This window comes from Bos grunniens, chromosome 11 (assembly GCF_055505025.1).
Source record: "Bos grunniens cultivar Pamir isolate PY7600 chromosome 11, Bosgru_T2T1.0, whole genome shotgun sequence".
NCBI lineage: Eukaryota > Metazoa > Chordata > Mammalia > Artiodactyla > Bovidae > Bos > Bos grunniens.
Genome location: NC_141175.1, coordinates 85914411 through 85938080, shown reverse-complemented (window position 1 = coordinate 85938080; position 23670 = coordinate 85914411). Strand labels below are relative to the sequence as shown.

The window sequence follows — 23670 nt, the reverse complement described above, 5'->3', positions numbered from 1 at the left end:
GCAAGGTAAAACTATTTTCATAATCTAAAGCACTTTAAAAAAATACAAACTCATTCACTCTTTTTCTTTCTCTCTTTTATTCTTTCATTGAGAATGAAACTCAAGAGAGTTTTCTGGAGACTATGAGATGTGAAGGGCTTCCCTTGGTGGCTCAGATGGTAAAGAGACTGCTTGCAATGTGGGAGACCTGCGTTCGATCCCTGGGTCAGGAAGATCACCTGGAGAAGGGCATGGCTACCCACTCCAGTATTCCTGCCTGGAGAATTCCATGGACAGAGGAGCCTGGCAGACTACAGTCCATGGGGTTCCAAAGAGCTGGACACGACTGAACCACTAACACATGCTCTTTTCATGTTTTCATGAGATGTATATAAAAATAGATTAGTAACAGATGTGAGAATCCAGCTCTGTTCTATCAAGCCAGATAGTAAGGATTTCTGCAAAAAATATAAAACAATGCCACCTTTTTTCCTAATATTATTCTGCTTCAGAAAAAAACAGCTATTCTTCATAAAACAATGTTGTTTGTGGGCCTCAACAAAATGTTTGCTGTATTATACTGCCATATATAAGCTGCTTTTAAGTCTCATGAAAAGAATCAATTGGTATTACAAAGAAGGTACCATTAAGAGTTGGCATTTCACCTCATTCTTAAAGATGAGGAATTTTTTAATACACACAAAAAAACGTTTTTAATGATAACACGGAATGAGTACATTACTATTTGAAATAAAAAAATATTTTGAAGCTTTCAGTACTACAAATATTTATCTTTGTAACCCATATATACAAAAGCTCATTGAAGTCATTAATAATTTTTAAGACGGTAGAGGGATCCTGAGACTAAAAATTTCAGAAGCACTGCTGTATTTTCATCAAATGAAACATAATGTCTTCTAAACTCTACAGTAGGCTTTCACACCATCTTGAGGGGTTAGTCACTAAGTCGTGTCTGACGCTTACAATCCCATGGACTGTAGCCCGCCAGGCTCCTCTGTCCATGGGATTCTCCAGGCAAGATTACTGGAGTGGGTTGCCATTTTCTTCTTCAGGGAATCTTCCCAACCCAGGAATCGAACCTGGGTTTCCTGCACTGCAGTCAAAGTCTTTACCAACTGAGCTATAAGGGAAGCCATCTTAGAAGATCTTAGAAGATATGAAAAAAACTTTTTCTTAAGCATATGACAATATTTTCTGAGCCATTTCTTTTCCAGTAGAGAATATTAGCATTTTAAAATAATTAAAAGGAGAATTTAAAATGTATTTTTATTTTCAGTTTACCATATTTAATTGGACTCATATGGCATTTCACTTTTTAAAATATTATCTTCCTGGGATTAAAGGTTCTATAAAATAAGAGAACATGAAAAAGCAGATATTCTATGGCTAGGGGCTCATATATTTTTAATTCATTTATAAATCTCCTATGATGAGTTAAGATATTTTGTTAATAAAGTTACAGACTTCATGAAGTTTTAACGAAAAGGAGAAAACATGGTTTGCTTTTCAGCCTTTATAGAAGAGAAAATGAAATACAGCTACATTTACATAAAGGTTCATTTATACTAAATATTGCATCTTGAATGCGTTGGAGAAAAATATGATATTGATTTAATCACAAGACTGGATGCAACATAATAAATAATGTCACTATTCACTAGCCTACTTAAATTCCTTTTATGGAATTTTGAGACAGTAATGAATAAAACAAATCAAAAAAGATGCCCCCACATATTAAATTAAATAAAGTCAATCTAAAATGACTAAAAAATTTGGATGAAGAGTTTAAAAATGGTACAATCTGTAAACAGATCATATATTTAACTGATAAACAGAAGAAACAGACAGAGAAATAAAAAACCACCACCGAAGTGTATGGCATATCTGAATTAGCTGCTTGTTACTATAATTTTTCAAAACTGCCTAACTGGCTCAAAACTATAAGTATTACCCTGATTATATTAAAACACAAAGCAAAAAACCTATTTCTTTAAAACCAAAAGGCAATTTCATTCTTTCACTCATACTCATTTACTCTTACAATCAACATTTACTGAGTAAATACCATAAATAAGGGCAACTAATGTGTTTTTACTAAAAAGGTGCTAAATGTTTTGCAATGATTATTCCATTTCATCCTTAACATACTATGCTGCTAAGTCACTTCAGTCGTTTCCAACTCTGTGTGACCCCATAGACGGCAGCCCACCAGGCTCCCCATCCCCAGGATTCTCCAAGCAAGAACACTGGAGTGGGTTGCCATTTCCTTCTCCAATGCAGGAAAGTGAAAAGTGAAAGTGAAGTCGCTCAGTCGTGTCCGACTCTTAGCGACCCCATGGACTGCAGCCTACCAGGCTCCTCCGTCCATGGGATTTTCCAGGCAAGAGTAATGGAGTGGGGTGCCATTGCCTTCTCGTACTATGAGGTAGGTACTATTATAATCCCCATTCATTAGAGAAAACTGAAGCAGATTTCTCAAAGTTACACAGTTATAGCAAGAAAGAGTTTTGACTCTGATCTGGCATTTATTACTGCTACACTCCAAGGTGGTGCTAGTGGTAAAAGAACCCACCTGCCAACGCAGGAGGCGTAAGAGATGTGGGTTCGAGCCCTGAGTCGGGAAGATCCCTTGGAGGGGCATGGCAACCCACTCCAGTATTCTTGCCAGGAGAATCCCATGGATAGAGGAGCCTGGCAGGCTGCAGTCCATAGTGTCAAAGAGTCGGACATGACTAAAGTGACTTAGCACACACGTGTGCACTGCTATACTTAATTATGCCAGGAATTTCTTTTCACTGATTTAAGTCTTTAGAAGAGAATTTATTTTTAGAACTTTGGCTCTATATTAATAGAAATCAGAAATAATTTTTCTTTAAAAAATAATATCTTGTTGGTTTTTAATAGAAAAGTTGACCCCAATAATAACAGAATTCAAAAGAAAACAACTAAGTCAAAATACGTATGTACTCTACTTAAAAAAAAAAACAACAACTCTCTTAGACAGTTCCTATGTGGTCTGGAATAGGTAGAAACCCATAAATGGAAATCTGTCTGCCTGATCACCTATGGAGAAAGCAGAAAATCCTCTGAGTTTTAAAACACTGCCTCGTCACAAGAATAAAGCAGACATCAGTACAATAAGAGAAGTGCTACATCCATGCTCATGTCACATGTATGTATATATTGGCCAACCTACCTTGCCAGTGATTCGTTATATAGAATACAGTTCCTTAAGCAGGGATCCAATTAATCAAAAAATGAAGGTTGGGCAAATTATTAACATTTTACCTAGCCAAAGTTAACTATATAATATGAAAATGTTTAACAATAAAAAAAAACCCCACAATCAGACAAATGAGAACCAAGGAATCTGGAAACGCACTTAGTGACAGGCTATGTTGGGGGTATTTTTGCAAGTATATAATATAAAAATATATTTTAAATAAACTAAAAAAGGTAAATGAAATATTTTTCCAAATTATCCAATCTCATAAAAATACATCAAAATTTGTTAACAAGATTCTTAAAACTAGGGACCTGAAATTAAGACAAAAATAACACAGAAACACATCAGAGTTTTTTATTTGCTAACCCATTATGAGACAGACTTTCCTTTGTTGCCCATCAATAAATCAGGACAAACTATAAAATAACACATTGCTATTATTTTGACAAACTTCATTTTTCTAGCAGGGAAATTTTAGACTTATTTTAAATTTTAGGAAACATAAGGTATAAAAAACAAACCAAAATCTTGAGCTAAATCATAACTAATGCATTTCTCTAGCTTGTCATTCAAAGCCTTCTCTGAGTTAAAAAAAGAATATTTAAATTAAACATTGAGTTTATAAAAAAAGAGACAAGATTTTGCATTGCTGCTGCTAAGTCGCTTCAGTCGTGTCCGACTCTGTGCGACCCCATAGACGGCAGCCCACCAGGCTCCCTCGTCCCTGGGATTCTCCAGGCAAGAACACTGGAGTGGGTTGCCATTTCCTTCTCCAATGCATGAAAGTGAAGAGTGAGAGTGAAGTTGCTCAGTCGTGTCCGACTCTTCGAGACCCCATGGACAGCAGCTCCTTCACCCTTGGGATTTTCCAGGCAAGAGTACTGGAGTGGGGTGCCATTGCTTTCTCCGAGATTTTGCATTACTATCTCTAAATCTGAGAATCTGAGTTGCTTGTCTTTTAGTCACCTGCTTAACTTAAAATATGTCTCAACCCTATAATTTCACTGAAAATGTATTTTGAAATTTTAAGTAGTTCTGATTATTGAAATAATAGCCACACAGCTGGGAGATTTTGTCAATTTAAAGTATTTCCCTATAAATTAGCTTTTATAATGATAATTCATCCATGAACTCAGGAAATGAGACTCTGAGAAACAGCAGACCCTGGCCGGTAACATGCTAATTCAGGCCTATGAACATCTTAGATTGTCACCCTGTAAGCTAGGTGCCGCTTCACTGCGGGGCTGCACCAGCTACACAGGGCCTGGTATAGAGCTGACCTTGAATTAACTGTTGGATTTACTTCTTGCATAAAATATATGATAACTTCAAAAACTTGAGACTCATTTTAACTATTTATTTTCTTAAAAGAAAGTTAAGACAAAGATTTCTGAACAGTGTGACTATTTCCATCTGTTTTCACAGGCCAACACATCTGAAAGATGCACTGGAACAAGTTTCATAAGGAATAAACATGTCAACTCTGCAAATAAAAGCAATACATTGCTGAAACATATATTTCTCTTCAGTTGGAATGTACTTAGCTTTCCCTAACAGGTAAGGTCTACAAAGTAGCTTGACATAAAAAATTTAATGTGATTGTCCCCATTATGACAATTATTGAGTAGATGATTGGCAAGGCAGTAATAAAAAAAAGTTTAAAACATATTATAGAATATAATCTACCAGACTAGTATAATTTACTACTGTAAATATTTAAAATAAAATTAATAACATATTTAAAGGCAACTTAATTATTCTTAAATTTAAATATAATTTTAAAAGGATTTTACTTACTTGTTTGCACCTAAAAAGTAACTACTTTGGTGTCCTTGTCCATATTCTAGTTGTAGATCCTAATGGTACAAAATAAAATATTTAGCAAAACGGCTGTATATCACAAATCATGATACTATAATAAATATTTTTTAAAAAGAGAAACCTCAGACTTCAAATAAATCTGTATTGCTATATGTTCTTAAAAAGGAGGCAAAGTAGGACTTCCAACAATAAAAGATTTCAGAAGTTTGTAGTCTTGCTTTATACATTTTATGATTTAAGTTACCAAAAATATTCTGGCAATTAGTTTGAATAATATATGCAAGTTTCATTTATGGTCACTGCTACTATAATTAACATTTGTAAAAATAAGTTTTTGGAAAGAAAAAGCTTAAATAAGGTATTTATGCTCAAGCTATAAAGAAGCAAAAATGATTACAAAAGAGAACAAGCAACAAAAATCTTGGTTTGACTTTGTAAATAAGATCTGGATTCATTATGTATATACACACATTCACATATTTCTACTACTGCCTCAACAGGTAATAATTTTTTAAAGATTAAAAAATAAGGTGCTTTTTTAAAGTAAATTATACATGTGAACTTGCACAAGATTATAAACTGCACTTAAGGACTTTTAATACTCTTGTAGAGTTACACAGCAAAGCTTCACATGATTATTATTAAGGTAGGTCAACTATTTAAATACGTCCACTGAATGCTACAAGTTGTAGAGCTAAGAGCTGAAATATAAGGGAAATAATAGTAAGTATGCTCGACTCATATGCCTTCTTGAGGAAAAAGTGCCTTCCAACAACTATGGAAAGTACAAAGTTTCATTTTCTCCCAGGGTATTTCAAGCACTGTTTTAATGATTAAGGGGGGAATATTTAACATTTTAAATGAATGTTATTTTCATTAGAATACATTAGTGTACTCAAAGTGCTTTCTAATTTTACAAGATATTGCCAGATGCACAATGAGGACTTAATGCAAAAGTTACCTTCTTGGAGCAGCCTTCCAAGACTGTCCAGGAAGATAGTGTGACCTTCTTCATGACTCCACAGTATTTAACACATATGTCTCCTTTAGCATTTACACTGGCTTTTCATTTATTTATTTATAAGTCTATAAAAATAATAGCCAGGCTGTAAGCTCCTCAAACATAGGAAAATTGTTAAATCCATCTTTTTTCCCTATAGCCTAGGGTCTAGCATAGTACCTGGCACACAGTAATTAGGCCCTAAATAAATGCTTGTTCAAATGCCATTTGTTTATTTTCCTGTTAATAAATAATATTCAGCCTCATTAAGATATACATAGATCACATAAATATTAAGCTGGGAAATATGAGACTTCTAAGCAATACATCACATTTAAGTGAAAAGCATTTTAACATTTAAATACTCTAAGACCTGTCCAAAAAAATATCTGATGAAAATAAAAGTCAAAAGCCTGGTTTAGACAAGGCTCAAATTTTGTCTTCTTCAATAACTGTTTTCTTCCATGCATAACATATGTACTTACCAGTGACAGAAAAGATAATATATCATAAACAAAAAAGATTAGTGAACTGTCACACTAGTATCACATAAAATCTTAATGAAAAAGGACACTTGTTCTCTTTAATTTGTAATGATGTATTTTAATATGATGAGATCACTACTATCATTAGACCACCACACAGTTATTATGCTGTACTATTTAAGGGGTCATGTTACACAGGAACTTTTAAGCTTTGGTAATTAGAAGAGAAAAATACTAATATCAATGCATACCTTATTGAATTCAATTTTATTTTCTTTAGCTACATGTAATTGGGCCCTTCTAAAAGCCAGACCAGCAATCTCTTTAGCCAGTATAATCTCTTAAGCCTTTAATCATATGACAGCTTTCGAAAGCACACACTCGTGCAGAGTGGCCATGGCTTGTGTTATATAAATATAGACAGGTCCTAAGAATAGCTAGCTCATCTGCTACATGACAATTACCAGGTTGATGATAATAATTAAAAAAGATCAGCTGAGATATTTAGAAAGGTAAGAGAAGAATTTAAAATAACTAATGAAATATTTTAATAGAAAATGGAGCCTAAGTTCACATACAGAATAACACTCAGGCTGGGGAGAATCTGTTGATAGATCCAAGTCTGATAATTAAATGTGCCATGTATTAAGCCCTACCAGGAAAGCTAAAACTGAAAGGGTTTCATTCTTTAGTAATTCCTTCTCTGTAAATCAAGTTATATTTTAGCATCCAAAGTGGGGGAAAAATGTGCTGGGCATGTCATCAAGTAAAAGGACTACACTAAGTTCTTCTAATAAGCAGTTAATTTAATTCAACTATTATTTACCAAGCACTTATTAAATGGCAGGAATTCAGAGAGCAAATCAGATAAGAAAAATGAGAAAGAAAAATGAGAAGAAATAAAAAGGAAAGGAAGAAAAGTGAAGCTTGGGTAAAGTTAGCAGTCATTCACGTATCTTTAGGGCAGTCTAAGAAAGACTGATCTAAAAAGCTTTCCAACGGGACCTGGAAGCTATTCTGAATAGAAAAATGCTACCAAAACTTTTGGCAAAACACTCAAATTAACCCTATAAAGTGATAATAAGTCCATTCTTTATAAGCTAAATAAGAATATATTTGAACATGTCTGGATAGACATAAAAAATTCAGTAGCATAAATCAGGCACCAACTTATTAATGAATGACAGTATTTAACAAAGAAGCCAACCAACATAGATTGAAAACATGCAATAGCCCAGAACAGATTCAAACTGAACATTCAGCAAAAAATTTAAGATGGTCAACCTAGGCCCAATTAAAATATCTTTTGGGGTCAGAAAGTCCTAAGTGTTTTAATGAATAGGGGAAAACTTCTGAACTAGGATAAAGGCTCTAAGAAAACAAGGGCCCTGCAAGAGCTGAAAATAAACAGAGGATGTGATGTGGAACACTGGAAAAGGAGACTATATCACCAAGAAAATCTTATTATTGTTTTTTTTTAAACTTAGCTGGAGATTACAAAGTCTATCTATAACTGATGAGGAAACAGCAGGAAGTCTAAAGAATTATTACAGTTAGCTACAAAAACAGAAAAGAAATACTTTAGCCATATATTTTAACCAAGAAAACAGAAAATAGAATTTTTTTTCTCATCAAAAAAATGAGACAATATGGTGCATAAGTAAAGTGTTAGGAAATACTTTTTAATGTGGTTGACAATTTACATATGTAAAAGGGACTGAACCCTAGATAATTCTTGTTTCTTAAAAAGAAAAGCAAGTAGGGTTGGAACACTGAATAAAAGCAGAAGAAAGGACGCAAACTGAATAAATATGGAATGAATATCAGTAGGTTATTATTTTCTCTTTTTAATTTTGTTGAAGTATATTTGAAACAGGTTAGGTGTATTTTCCAGCAAATGTCCTATCATCATGCAATTATAAAACGAGTCCTCCCTAGAACTGTATTTATATACAAAAGGTAAGAAATGTGACCACACAACAAAACTTTATAGTAAGTAATAGTTTAACAGATTTAAAATGAACAAAGCTGATCTGTTTCTTTTCCATAGTAAATTTATTTATAGACTTTATTCAATTTGACTTAACTCTGGGGTAATCTTATAGCTCAGTGGTAAAGAATCCACCTGCAATGCAGGAGACCCATGTTCTTCAGAGCAATGATTATGTTACTGTTGATGTTCCTCCACAGCAATTAACATAGTGTTCTACAGAGACAGCTGACCCTTGAACAACAATGGGTTTAAAGTGTATGCATGCATACTCAGTTGCTCCAGTTGCATACAACTCTGTGTGACTCTATCGACTGTAGCCTGCCAGGCTCCTCTGTCCATGGGGTTCTCCAGGCAAGAATACTGGAGTGGGTTGCCATGCCCTTCTTCAGGGGATCTTCCAGAGCCAGGCGTCAAACGTGTGTCTCTTCAGTTCAGTTCAGCTCAGTCACTCAGTCGTGTCCGACTCTTTGTGACCCCATGAACCACAGCACACCAGGCCTCCCTGTCCATCACCAACTCGTGGAGTTTACCCAAACTCATGTCCATTGAGTCAGTGATGCCATCAAACCATCTCATCCTCTGTCGTCCCCTTCTCCTCTTGCCTTAAGTTTTTCCCAACATCAGGGTCTTTTCAAATGAGTCAGCTCTTTGCATCAGGTGGCCAAAGTATTGGAGTTTCAGCTTCAACATCAGTCTTTCCAGTGAACACCCAGGACTGATCTCCTTTAGGATATACTGGTTGGATCTCCTTGCAGTCCAAGGGACTCTCCAGAGTCCAAACTCTCAAGAGTTCAAAAGCATCAATGCTTCGGCACTCAGCTTTCTTTATAGTTCAACTCTCACATCCATACATGACTACTGGAAAAACCATTGCCTTGACTAGATGGACCTTTGTTGGCAAAGTAATGTCTCTGCTTTTGAATATGCTGTCTAGGTTGGTCATAACTTTCCTTCCAAGGAGTAAGCGTCTTTTAATTTCATGGCTGCAGTCACCATGTGCAGTGATTTTGGAGCCCAGAAAAATAAAGTCAGCCACTGTTTCCCCATCTGTTTACCCTGAAGTGATGGGACCAGATGTCATGATCTTAGTTTTCTGAATGTTGAGTTTTAAGCCAACGTGATCACTCTCCTCTTTCACTTTCATCAAGAGGCTTTTGAGTTCCTCTTCACTTTCTGCCATAAGGGTGGTGTCATCTGCATATCTGAAGTTATTGATATTTCTCCCGGCAATCTTGATTCCAGCTTGTGCTTCATCCAGCCCAGTGTTTCTCATGATGTACTCTGCATATAAGTTAAATAAGCAGGGTGACAATATACAGCCTTGACGTGCTCCTTTCCCTATTTGGAATAGTCTGTTTTTCCACGTCCAGTTCTAACTGTTGCTTCCTGACCTGCATACAGATTTCTCAAGAAGGAGGTCAGGTGGTCTGGTATTCCCATCTCTTTCAGAATTTTCCACAGTTCATTGTGATCCACACAGTCAAAACTTTTGGCATAGTCAATAAAGCAGAAACAGATGTTTTTCTGGATCTCTCACGCTTTTTCGATGATCCAGCGGATGTTGGTAATTTGATCTCTGGTTCCTCTGCCTTTTCTAAAACCAGCTTGAACATCTGGAAGTTCACAGTTATGTACTGTTGAAGCCTGGCTTGGAGAATTTTGAGCATTACTTTACTAGCATGTGAGATGAGTGCAATTGTGTGGTAGTTTGAGCATTCTTTGGCATTGCCTTTCTTTGGGACTGGAATGCAATCCTTTTCCAGTCCTTTGCCACTGCTGAGTTTTCCAAATTTGCTAGCATAGTGAGTGCAGCACTTTCACAGCATCATCTTTTAGGATTTGAAATAGCTCAACTGGAATTTCATCACCTCCACTAGCTTTGCATTCCAGGATGTCTGGCTCTAGGTGAGTGATCACACCATTGTGATTACCTGGGTCGTGAAGATCTTTTTTGTACAGTTCTTCTGTGTATTCTTGCCACCTCTCTTAATATCTTCTGCTTCTGTTAGGTCCCTACCATTTATGTCCTTTATCGAGCCCATCTTTGCATGAAATGTTCCTTTGGTATCTCTAATTTTCTTGAAGACATCTCTAGTCTTTCCTATTTTATTGTTTTCCTCTATTTCTTTGCATTGATGATTAAGGAAGGCTTTCTTATCTCTCCTTGCTATTCTTCAGCACTCTGCATTCAAATGGGTGTATCTTTCCTTTTCTCCTTTGCTTTCTGCTTCTCTTCTTTTCACGGCTATTTGTAAGGCCTCCTCAGACAGCCATTTTGGTTTTTGCATTTCTTCTTCTTGGGGATGGTCTTGATCCCTGTCTCCTGTACAATGTCACAAACCTCCGTCCATAGTTCATCAGGCACTCTGTCTATCAGATCTAGTCTCTTACATCTCCTGCACTGGCAGGCAGGTTCTTTGCCACTAGCGCCACCTGGATGCATCCACTTAATATGTTGGCTTTTCTTCAGTAAGGACATACTATACTACCACATGATATGCTGTTGGCTGAACCTGAAAACACAGATGCACAGGATGCCCAACTTTACAGTTATACTCGGACTTTTGACTGCTGGTGTCCCCAATCTCCTTGCTGTTCAAGGGTCAACTGTAATTACCTTTCAATATATTTTTCACTGGTACATGGGCTAAAATGCCTAGTACAACTAGGAAAATCAGCAGTAGCTGAACAGATGTGTAATATATTCTTTTAACATAAAGATAGCATCTTGTAGATGCGATATATTCATTTATATGGTTATAGGCAAAACTCTTACTATTATCGAAATTTGCTGAGTTTTTTACTTTGCTTTTTTAACTCAGAAATCTTTCAAAATTGAAAGACTTTTTTTTTTTCTAACAATGCTAAAATCAAGCTTTCTTCTTTTTGTTTCATATATTTCATATATATTTTACATATTAAGATTGCCTGATTAAAAAAACCTCTATTATAGTACTGAAAATTGAGGCATAGTAATATTCTGAATTCATTTACAAAAACCATAAGATGAAAATACTTGCAACCAGAAATCACTGATGACAAGTAAGGTGGTGAGGTCTTTAAGAGGATAAATACTTCTTTTCAGTCGCAAAAGATTTAGGGCCATCATCTTGGTGCCAACACTCTACTAAGATAACAGCCAGACATGTTGGGTCCATCAGGTTTTTAGTGGCCAGCAATAGGTATTTGTTAAGAGTTGAAATCCTGTTCACAGTGCTAAGAACTATGAAAGCAGGAGACTGGAATAATTATGGATACTTCACACCAAAAAACAGAAACACTGATGTGAAAAGACACATGCACCTCAAAGTCCTCAGCCGCACTATTTACAACATCAAGACGTGGAAGCAACCCAAGTGCCCGTCAACAAAAGATGTGGTACATACACATGATGAAATAATGCTCAGTGATAAAAAATGAAATACTGCCATTTGCATCAATGTGGACTGGCCTATAGAATATGATGCCTAGTCTATGCAGAATCTAAAAAACAATACAAATTAATCTATTTACAAAACAAAAACAGACCCACAGACACAGAAAATAAACTTATAGTTACCAAAAGGGAGAGAGAAGGAGGAGAGAAAAATAGAAGTACGGGATTAACTGATACAAACTACTAAATATAAAATAGATAAGCAAAAAGGATTTGCTGTATAACACAGGGAATTACACCTGATATCTTATAACAACCTATAATGGAATATAATCTTTACAAAAAACCTGAATCACTATGTGACACACCAGAAACTAATGAAATACTATAAATCAACTGTACTTCAATAAAACAAACATACACTCAGAAAATAACAAGCATGGAGGATGTGGAGAAAATTGGAACCCTTGTGCACTGCTGGTGGGACTGTAAAATGATGCAGCTGCTATAGAAAACAGTATGGTAATCCCCCCCAAAATCAAGCATAGAATTAACACATGATCCAGCAATCACCCTTCCAGTTATATGCCCAAAAGAACTAAAAGCAGAAACTTGACACATTTTTGTATATCCAGGTTCACAGCAGCATTATTCACAAGAGTCCACTGATGGATTAATGGATAAACAACATGCAGCTATACATACAATGAAATATTATTCAGACTTCAGACACATGCTACAACAGAGATAAATCTTGAAGATGTTACGACATTATGCCAAGTGAAGTGAGCCAGTCACTTTACTTATATTATTTGTAACAAAAGGACAAATAATGCATGATTCCACTTACATGGAACACAGAATACCCTTACATAGAGTACAGAAAAACTCAAAGACATAGAAAACAGAATAGCAACTGCCAGGGGCTAGGGATGGGGGAATGGGAGTGTTACCAATATAAGTGGATTTTTAAAGGTTGATTTTATAAATGGTAGGATCTGACAAATACTTCATTCATTCCTCTTCTTCCAGAACTACCCACAAGTTGAATGGCTCTAAAGCTCTTCTCTGTTACAAGACCCCTTGTCAACTGCCCCACTATCATAACATAAGGGGTGTGGGAGGAAGTTCGAGGGAACAGAGCCAGGATAACTCACTCAAGTTACTAGGTGAGTTACACACAGGGCAGAGAAAAAGACTGTAGCTCTAAAATGGTTTCTCGTTTTGTTGTTTTTTTTTCCTGGAGAATATAAATACATAAAATAGTCATTTTAAGCTTTTGAGTCTATGGTTTTTTATTTCCACAACAAATTTCACTAACTATCATTCTAGCCTACATATGCCTAATTTTGAAAACATTTTCTATCCACAAATCACTGGCAGTGTTGTCTTCAGACATTCCATCTCACCTGTCTCCTCAGATGATTAATTCTGGCCTCATGTCTTCTGGCCTCTCTGGGCCATTTACTGACTCTTCCAGGTGGGAAGATCCCCTGGAGAAGGCAATGGCAGCCCACTCCAGTACTCTTGCCTGGAAAATCCCATGGACTGAGGAGCCCGGTAGGCTGCAGTCCATGGGGTCGCAGAGTCAGACACGACTGAGCGACGTCAGTTTCAAGTTTCCAGCGTTTCAGCTGCTGCTTCCCTGCCTCCAGTGCTGGTTCTACATCTTACCGCAGAAGAGGCAGCACCACTGTGGTAACTAGTCTTCTGCACTTTCTTTCTTCAGACCTAACTGGGGAACACACGCAATCCCATGGGTTCATCTATCATTTCCTCTTTGATGACATGAACCATCCTTTTCTGAGCTAATCTCATAATTAGTAGTAGTATAACCACTCCATAATTTCAGCTCTTTATCTGCCATCTCTCAAAACTGTGTCAATGACTGTTCCCACATTAATTCCCACGAAACATAGGAGTCATTTGTTCATTTTCTTCCTGAAAAACATAGAATGATTCCTACACAATACTGAAATCAGACTTTTAGTTCCTCCCACAAACCAGATCAATCACATTAACCCCAAAGCTTTTCTCCTTCTTTGATTTCCATAGTATCTATTATATGTTAGACTCTCCTCAACAGTCACCACCAGAAGAAACTCTGGCAGGGCACTGTACATTCTGTTGCAAGGCTAAGAGTTTACATATACAAGTATTTTCCGCCTATCAAGATAGCAACTTTCCTAAAAGGGAAACTGTATCTTAAGTCTCTTTTATGTTCTACAAATGTTATTTGGCATAGATTTAGAAATTTTTATAAAGAATCATTTAAACTAACCAGAACTAAAACAGGTATGAAAGGAAGGAAAAAGAAGGAAAACTCAATTGAAAAAGCAGAAAAGTAGATCAAGAAGTCAATGCTGAGGCAACTTGGGGCCCTGGCCAGCTACAAAAATTGAAAAAGCTACTTAATAACAACTGTTAAAAGTACTATTTATTTAATATTTGCTAGGCTTAATTTCTCATCTTTTCTTACCTAATGGTAAGATAGTATTTAAAACACATGTATACCTGTGGTGGATTCATTTTGATATTTGGCAAAACTAATACAGTTATGTAAAGTTTAAAAATAAAATAAAATTTAAAAAAAAAAAAAAAACTTCAGGGAGTCCTTATAACCCAAATTCTTGCCTGAGAAAACTGGATATTACATAATATTACAAAGTTAAAATTTCATCTGAGATGGATTTCATTGTTAATTAGGGGTAATTTATTTTTTAAAATTATATATATTTTATTTTTGTAATATATGGATATGTATATACATGGATGGTTTATAGTTCACTAAAACAAGTCACATTATTCACACTGGGCATGTTTATAGGGAAATGCAATATTTAAAGAAAAAATTTATATCTGAGTGAGAACAAAAATGTTTTTATAACAAATAAAAAAATTAATTTTTACTGTAACATTATAGTATCTTTGAGTAAATATGTTTACCTTATAGAAAAAATTGCTATAATCCTTAATATATGGTAGGTTGCTTACTGGCAGGAATTTATAAAACAATGCTTAAACTGATTCATTAAAACTGAACAAAATGGTTGATTTAAAAAAACCTAAAAACAGTTAAGACTAAAACAATGCTGACAAAGAAAATCAGAAGATGGGAAATACCAGGTTAGATCTTGCAGTGTAGTATACTTCTTCTGAACTGTCCAAAAAACCATCACTGTCGGGCTGTTCAGCAGAGACCAAAAAACCCAAGTTATTTACACTCAGACTAAAAGCCACAAATTCACAAAGGGAGACTTTCACAAGGGAAGTCAGTCAGTCCTGCTAACATCATTTTATTAAGGTAAATGCAAAGTCAAATCCAATTAAGCAGCTTCTAAAAAAGCAGCGGTGCAACAACTTTGCTATATAATACAGTTACTAAATTAGTACAGAACTTAAATGCATGCAATGCTAACTTAAAAAGAGAAGCAGAAAATAACAACTGGCATTTATAAACATCAAGATTTACCTTCTCCATCCTCTCCATAAAGGTCAGGCTGAAGTACTATAACATGATCATGTTAAGAATTTTTCTTTTAACATTCTTAACATGTTAAGAATTTTTCTTCCATGCTGGTATACTGAGAGCAACTCTTTAGATTAAAAGCTAAAGACTCTCTTTGTATGCCATTAGTCAGGTGGATTAAAATAAGCATTAAATTTAAGAAGAAAGTTCCCACTTCAGTTCTGAGTGTTCATTAAGTTACTTTCTTCTCATTATTAAGCAAGAAAGGGAAAAAAAAAATGAAACATACAATCTGGAACTTTGGTTAAGTAATTTCATTAAGATTGATTTTGTTTTTTAAGTCTCATTTTTTATTCCTCTGTAGACTATTAACATCTCAAATGTTTGCATAGCATTTTGCTTCCGAGATTGCACTTAATATTTTATCATATATTTGGAAAGCAGTATATAAAAAATTAACAAAAAAGAATCATGAAAAGAACATTTTAGCAATCTTTAAATAAATGATAAACTTAATCTGCTATGTACACCTAGTCTCTCCTGAATTTCAGTTACTCCAAGGAGACTGGATTCTGCCTTGATGTTTAGAAAAGTGGCTGACACTCTTAAAAAGTTGCCCATAAACTTAATGAGAAGACGTATTAATACTATCACTGGTCCAAAATTCTAGTTTAAGACTGTGGCATTTATCCTAATAAATATATCTGCAAAAAGCCCCTCAAAAATTGCAAAGCAAAAATGAAAAAAGAAAAAAAAAATCATTAAAGACATTTAAACAGAGAATGGTACAAACTAAGTTTCTCCTAAAGTAATTTTGAAAATATTTAATCTCAGCAACACAGATTTATTTATTTTGAATTTTAGAATTACTTACCTTTTTATTTCCCCAAAGGCTTAGAAAATTTTACTAACTAGCTTTTGTAGTCAGTGCCAACAAATCAGAAAGACTAATTAAAACATTTATTTTCAGTGTTAAGATTCCAAGATTACACTACTTACAAGTTCATGATGTGGTTCTGTCTCCTTCCTTAAGGGTGGATCAAATTTTACTTGGCCAACTAAAAAAGATAAAAAGTAAAGCTGTGATCTGTTTCAACATTCTTAACAATAATTTAAAAAGTTACTCCATAGCAAAACACATTTAATCCCATCATCTCTTATAGACTGATTAACACCCAAAGATTTAAATAAACAATCTGTTAGCTGGAAGAAACCTAAGAAAGTCTAAGCTGTTAAAGCTTAATCTAATAACCCAAAGATGATTAGCAAAATTATGTCAGGATCTAACTTGCTACTTCATTGTGACCCAGCATTAAATACAGACAATCTTAACTTAGGACTTTATAGACAGACAGCAATTCAGGCAGAGTATTTCTGAAAGCCAGCCTGCAAGGTGGTCTCTGATAAGTCCTGCCTCCTGACCTTCATAAACTTATGTAGTCCCTTCCTACATCCTGGGGTGGCCTATGTGATAAGAAGATGGCACAGTGGTAGCATACAGCTTCTGAGATAAGGCTTCTGTTCTGGGTGCTCTCTCTACTGGATCACTTGGCTCTGGAGGAAGTCATGTTGAGCAGCACTATGGACAGGCTACACTGCAAGGAACTGAAGTCCTGGGCTAACAATATGTGAGTAACCCTGGAAGCAAATGTTCCACCCTGGTCAAGCCTTTGGGAAACTGCAGCCCCTGATGACACTCTGATTGTAGCTTCAAGACAGACCCTGAGCAAGAACCACCCAGCCAAGCTGTCCTGGATCCCTGAATATGTATGAGATAATAAATGTTTATTGCTTTAAGTTGCTACATTTTAGGGGTAATTTGTTAAACAACGATAAATAACTAGCACACCTCTACAGCGAAAGTACAACCGAAATATTACAGCCAACATGAACTGACTATACTACATTCACCTTTCCCCCTGCTCTTCTAATTTAATGAATGACTCACTACCTTTATCTTTAATTTCTGTATCTCATTGTCATTATCTGCTTTTATAACCTGGTACAGCATTCAAGACCACCGAGATAAAAGCAGGGGCACAAATATAAAACATGAAAAAGAAGCAAAACAGAGAGTCACAGATATTACAGCTCAACTAGTAAGAGCCTGAGTTTCAGCCAAAACAACAATTCTCAATCAAGGCAGGGGAACGAGTGAGATTTCAAAGCACACTTATTTTGTAACTGTTTTGATTTTAGCTTAGTATGTATGATTACTGTGAATGTTAATAACAATGAAAGGAGATCATGAGATTTGAATATTTAGCAATAGGAAGCACAAGTAAAGAAAGTTGAGAAACGGCCCTACAAAATACACAGTTGTAATGTGAAGTATGTATATGCTTTATAGCTGTTATGAACTAGATATCTAATTCTGGCTCTTGGAGATAAGCAGGCTCTTCAATAATGGGTTCCTCATGCCTGTTCACATATGATCACAAATCAAAGATTACAAAATAGTTTTTAGTAAGATATTAAAACATGTATATACATACATACACATATATATACACATACATATATATATATGTATCTCACCTTGATAGAGGCCTACTGAACAACTCTCACCTACACCTGTCGCCAAATAGCATAATAAAGTTACACGAGGACAGTTCCATGCATTATCTGCCTTGTTATTGTCACATATGAAATGCCTGCTTTCATTGGACCACATAATTACTGAGCACAGGGGCACAGTGATGCTTTCTTTTTTTTTAATTAATTAATTAATTTTAATTGGAGGCGATTTATAATATTGTGGTGGTTTTTGCCAAACATTGACATGAATCAGCCATGGGTGCACATGTGTTCCCCATCCTGAACCCCTCTCCCACCTCCCTCCCCATCCCATCCCTCAGGGTCATCCCAGTGCACCAGCCCTGAGCCTGTCTCATGTATCGAACCTGGACTGGTGATCTATTTCACATATGATAACACACGTTTCAATGCTATTCTCTCAAATCATCCCACCCTCACCTTCTCTCAGAGGGGCCAAATGTCTGTCTTTACATCTGTGTCTCTTTTGCTGTCTCGCATATAGGGTCATCGTTACCATCTTTCTAAGTTCCATATGTATGTGTTAACATACTGTATTGGTGTTTTCTTTCTGACTTACTTCACTCTGTATAATAGGCTCCAGTTTCATCCACCTCATTAGAACTGATTCAAATGCATTCTTTTTAATAGCTGAGTAATATTCCATTGTGTATATGTACCACTGCTTTCTTATCCATTCATCTGCTGATGGACATCTAGGTTGCTTCCATGTCTTGGCTATTATAAACAGTGCTGTAATGAACACTGGGGTACATGTGTCTCTTTCAATTCTGGGTTCCTCGGTGTGTATGCCCAGCAGTGGGATTGCTGGGTCATATGGCAGTTCTATTTCCAGTTTTTTAAGAAATCTCCACACTGTTCTCCAAAGTGGCTGTACTAGTTTGCATTCCCACCAACAGTGTAAGAGGGTTCCCTTTTCTCCACACCCTCTCCAGCATTTATTGCTTGTAGACCTTTGGATCGCAGCCATTCTGACTGGCGTGAAATGGTACCTCATAGTGGTTTTGATTTGCTTTTCTCTGATTATGAGTGATGTTGAGCATCTTTTCATGTGTTTGTTAGCCATCTGTATGTCTTCTTTGGAGAAATTTCTGTTCAGTTCTTTGGCCCATTTTTTGATTGGGTCGTTTTTTTTCTGGAATTGAGGTGCAGGAGCCGCTTGTATATTTTTGAGATTAATTCTTTGTCAGTTGCTTCGTTTGCTATTATTTTTTCCCATTCTGAAGGCTGTCTTTTCACCTTGCTTATAGTCTCCTTTGTTGTGCAAAAACTTTTAAGTTTAATTAGGTCCCATTTGTTTATTTTTTCTTTTATTTCCAATATTCTGGGAGGTGGGTCATAGAGGATCCTGCTGTGATTTATGTCAGAGAGTGTTTTGCCTATATTTTCCTCTAGGAGTTTTATAGTTTCTGGTCTTACATTTATGTCTTTAATCCATTTTGAGTTTATTTTTGTGTATGGTGTTAGAAAGTGATCTAGTTTCATTCTTTTACAAGTGGTTGACCAGTTTTCCCAGCACCACTTGTTAAAGAGATTGTCTTTTCTCCATTGCATATTCTTGCCTCCTTTGTCAAAGATAAGGTGCATGGATTTAAGTGATGCTGTCTTAAGACTAACTTTCATAACAAGGACAGAATCCCAACTGTCACAGGTATTCACCACCCTTATACTCTGTGGGAATGCATTCCTAGAAAGAGTCACAAAGTCCCTCTGGAGATTCACTCTTCACGCCTTACATTGGTATCACTCTTCTGTTCTATGCAACTTCCCTAAAGTTATGACAGTTTCTGCCGCAGGACCTTCCAGCTTCTGTTCAAATAACTGCTGGACAATCACCCCGGGCTGCAGTGCTATTTATGATGTTCTTAATAATGTTGAAGATTTCTACTTATCTGTAACCATCTATTGGTCTTGATCTCTGTTTCTGCTACTATCTCCTTGAACATATGTCAAGTTACAAACCATAAATTTATGTTTTACTATCCAGATGAAAGGGCTTCCCTGGTGGCTCAGTGGTAAAGAATCTGCGTGCAACACAGGGGATCCGGGTTCAATCCCTGCGTTGAGAAGGTCCCCTGGAAGAGAGCATGGCAATCCACTCTAGTACTCTTGCTTAGAGAATTCCATGGACAGAGGAGCCTGGTGGACTGCAATCCATAGGGTCATACAGAATCGGACACAACTGAACTGACTAAGCAGCAGCATCCAGATGAAAACTCCCTCTTAGTTCTCTGAAACAGCTCTGACATGATCACTTGCTGACCCATCACTACTATTAGGGTCAAAACTGATCCTACCATGGCAGACAAGAAGAGCCCCAGAATTACTTCCTCTCAAAGCAAGTCTTTGCTTACCATATTCAACTGAAGGCAAAAAGGTCTTTCTAAAAGGGAAAGAGTAATAACTTTTCTGCAAGTGAGTCAGTTTTTACATATATTGCCTTAACATCATTTAGCTTAATAAACAGAAAACCTCACTTACATGAAGAGACATCATGTAATTGTAAACAGAAAACATTATTAAAGGAACAAAGATATACGACTACTAAAATAAGTTATTTTTCAAAGCCTGTCTCTATCGTCAATAGCACGACTGCCTATACTTTATAACATCTCATATAAAATCATAAAACATCCTAAGAAAGCATATACTAGAACATTGTACAAGATTTTAAAGGCTCAAATATCAAACCCACAAGTTGTAAGAAGTGGTGATTTTAATCCCATTGCTACCTCAACATACTAGAGGGACATGACACTTTTCTTACTGGTAAATGGTGAGAAAATGTCCATCACGTATCACCTGCTCCCACCAAAAATGGGGCATATCAGTATCTCAGAAAAACTAGGGTAACAGTATTAAGCTAAATAGAATATATGTGCATATGTAGTTAGGAGCTGATAATCACTGATACAAGCTACTAAAGAAGGACCTAGAGGTAACTGCACTTTGCAATAAAGGGCCTGACAATACAACTTAAAAATATAACTGGATAACATAATAGAAAGTACTTCAGATTTTCAATAGTACTGAACACATAAGGTTTTCTGAATCAACTACAAAGGCATCTCTAATCACCTTTTGTATTATTAAAGAAATGACAAAGACATATTGTAACTACTTTCACATATTAAAAAATAATGGAGGACTTCTCTGGTGGCCCAATAGTTAAGAATCCACCTGTCATACAGAGGATATGGGTTCGGTCCCTGGCCTGGAAAGATTCCACATGCCACCAAGCAACTAGGTCCTTGCACCACAACTACTGAGCCGGCATACTCTGGAACCCGTGCTCTGCAACAAGAGGAGTCACTGCAATGAGATGCCCACGTACTACAACTGGAGGAGCCCCCACTTGCCACCAACTAGAGAAACCCCACATGCAGCAACGAAGACCCAGCACAGTCAAAAATAAAATAAACGCATTTTTTAGAGTTTAAAAAATAATGGGGGACTTTCCTAGTGGTTCAGTGGTTTAGAATCCACTTTGCAATGAAGGGGACGTGGATTCCATCCCTGGTCCAGGAATATCCCACATGCCGCGGGTCAACTAAGCCCGTGTGACACAACAAAGACCCAGCAGAGCCAAAGTAAAATAGTAATAATAAATAAAATAAATAAAAATAACAGGTTTTTTTTTTTTTTTTAATGGGGAATGTTTGCATGCTAAAGTTGTCATTTTTAGAAAAACACTTTTGAGGAGAAATTAGCAAATTTAAACCACGTGGCTTCAGTGGGAGCTATAAAGGTAATTTAACATGGTCACAAAACTAACTATAGGCAAAGTATTAATCCCAGTCCTGGGCTTTTTGCCAAGTAGATTGTGCTTATCTTTCAAGAATTTCCATCTTATATGAGCATTTCTAGGTAGCACCAGCACCAAAATCTGCCAAGAACTTAATACACAGTGTAAGGTGCAGCCACCATTCCAAAGGAAGGTTCACAAAGGACTTCCAGGGTGAAGGTCACACACGTGTGCCGAGGTGTTTCTGTGGAGCCAAAGACCTCTGGCCTGGAGGCTGAGAGATCTCGGGCTTGTTATTAATCAGTTGTACGACTCCACCCGACAGGTAGATCTATTCATCTTTGCATTTCTTTTTTATTTTCTATTAAATGGTGATAGTGTCTGTCCCTACTTGCCTTACTTAGCTTTTAAGTTTGCAGCCCTCTCCTCTTCTGGACCATCAGCTTCTTTGTAACCTGGGAGCTTGTCAGAAGCAGAGAACCTCAGATTTCACCTCAGAACTACTGAATCAGAAAGGGCATTTTTGCAAGCTCTCTAGGCAAGTGCTACCAACAAGGAAGTTTAGGGAGTGCTGCCTTGATTCCTTCTATCCTGCCTACTCTAGGAATTTTATTCCTCTTCCCAAACAATAACACATAAATACACATCCCCAGCCACCACCAGAAAGCTCCCAGGAGCAAGAAAACAAAATTCTTACTGTCTTAATTAAATTCTACCTTTCAAAACATCGAAAACATAAAAACTATTTGGAAGAAAATGGAGCAAAAATAATGGCAACTAAATTACAACTTGAAATCTTATTTTTCATTGTTAAATTACAAACTCTATACAATATATACTTACAGTTTATCTCCGAGCGTGTTTTTTCCTCTCTCACATTTCTACTTGTTGAATGAATCCTATGTGGGACAGCAACAAGAGGCTAGGAAAGAACAAAGTCAAGGACAAGTGACTGTCTTGTCCACAAATTACCTACATATGAAAGAAAGCTCTCACTTTACATAAAAATGGGAACAAAATACAACTTTATTATTAGTATTTTTAAATGGCAACCACAAACTGAAAACTCTTTTCTCTTCAAATTGGGAGCTAAAGATTAGGGATAAACATTATCCACAGCAGGTTCCCAGTGAGTTTTCTTATGAAAGTGTTAGTTGCTCAGTTGTGTGCAACTCTTTGAGGTCCCATGGACTGTAGCCTGCCAGGCTCCTCTGTCCATGGGATTCTACAGGCAAGAATACTGGAGTGGATAGCCGTCTCTTTCCCAGGTGATCTTCCCGACACAGGGATTGAACTCAGGTCTCAGGCATTGCAGGCATATTCTTGTAAGTGAATATAGGAGTGTTCTTATGAGTTGAACATAAATAAATATTCAAAAATGAATATTTTGACAATACAATGGGTGTTCAAAGGCTGCAGCAAGCTTTCCCTGTTTCAGAGGAAAAAACTGTAATTAAAAAAAAATCTGCCTCAACTTCTTATATCAAGGATAAAATAAATGAAATAATGCTAAAGGCATTAATGATTTATGGTCTTCTTACCTAGTAAACACAACATTTCCCCCACCTTAATGTTTTTTCTTATAGAAGCAGCACTTTATTTTCTTTCCTTTTACTTTATTAAAATCTCTCTATGTGAACTGCCACATTCAGAGAGCGGTATCCTGGCGGGAGGGGAAGTGGGGGTGAGTTCTTCTTACTGTTAATACTAACACATGGACATTCTCCAATCTTTATGGAGTAAAAATGGCTCTATCTGAAAAGCTTCTGCAACTTCATTCTATATACTCTATGCCAGCATCTATTTCACGTACCAAATAGGTTTTTCTCCCTGTGTGTGAAACATTATCTTTGAAGTTATTAGCTGTGAAGAAGATATACTCATATATCTATCTTTTTGGAAAATGTAATTTGTAAACACTTGAGCTCCAATTATTAAGACTCTATAAGGTAAATCAAGAACAGGACCCAGGTTAACTATTCTCAGTGTAGACATCTCT

General features: G+C 36.3%; 1 protein-coding gene across 10 annotated transcripts in view; it reads right to left on the bottom strand.

Annotated features, from left to right (window-relative positions):
- Positions 1–23670, bottom strand: part of MAP4K3 (mitogen-activated protein kinase kinase kinase kinase 3) — a 184975-nt gene that overhangs the window by 38051 nt on the left and 123254 nt on the right. For 5 of the 10 annotated variants that reach the window (XR_015137173.1, XR_015137171.1, XM_086327334.1 and 2 more), the window contains 4 exons: positions 22515–22593; positions 16370–16428; positions 15025–15087; positions 5024–5082 (listed from right to left, as the gene is read on the bottom strand). Coding sequence is in view for 6 of the 10 variants with exons in the window: in XM_086327334.1 (XP_086183460.1) it covers positions 5024–5082; positions 15025–15087; positions 16370–16428; positions 22515–22593 (260 nt within the window). In the remaining 4 variants the exon portion in view is untranslated. The remainder of the gene's footprint in view (positions 1–5023; positions 5083–15024; positions 15088–16369; positions 16429–22514; positions 22594–23670) is intronic. The other 5 variants (XR_015137174.1, XR_015137172.1, XM_086327335.1 and 2 more) reach the window with 1 other exon arrangement.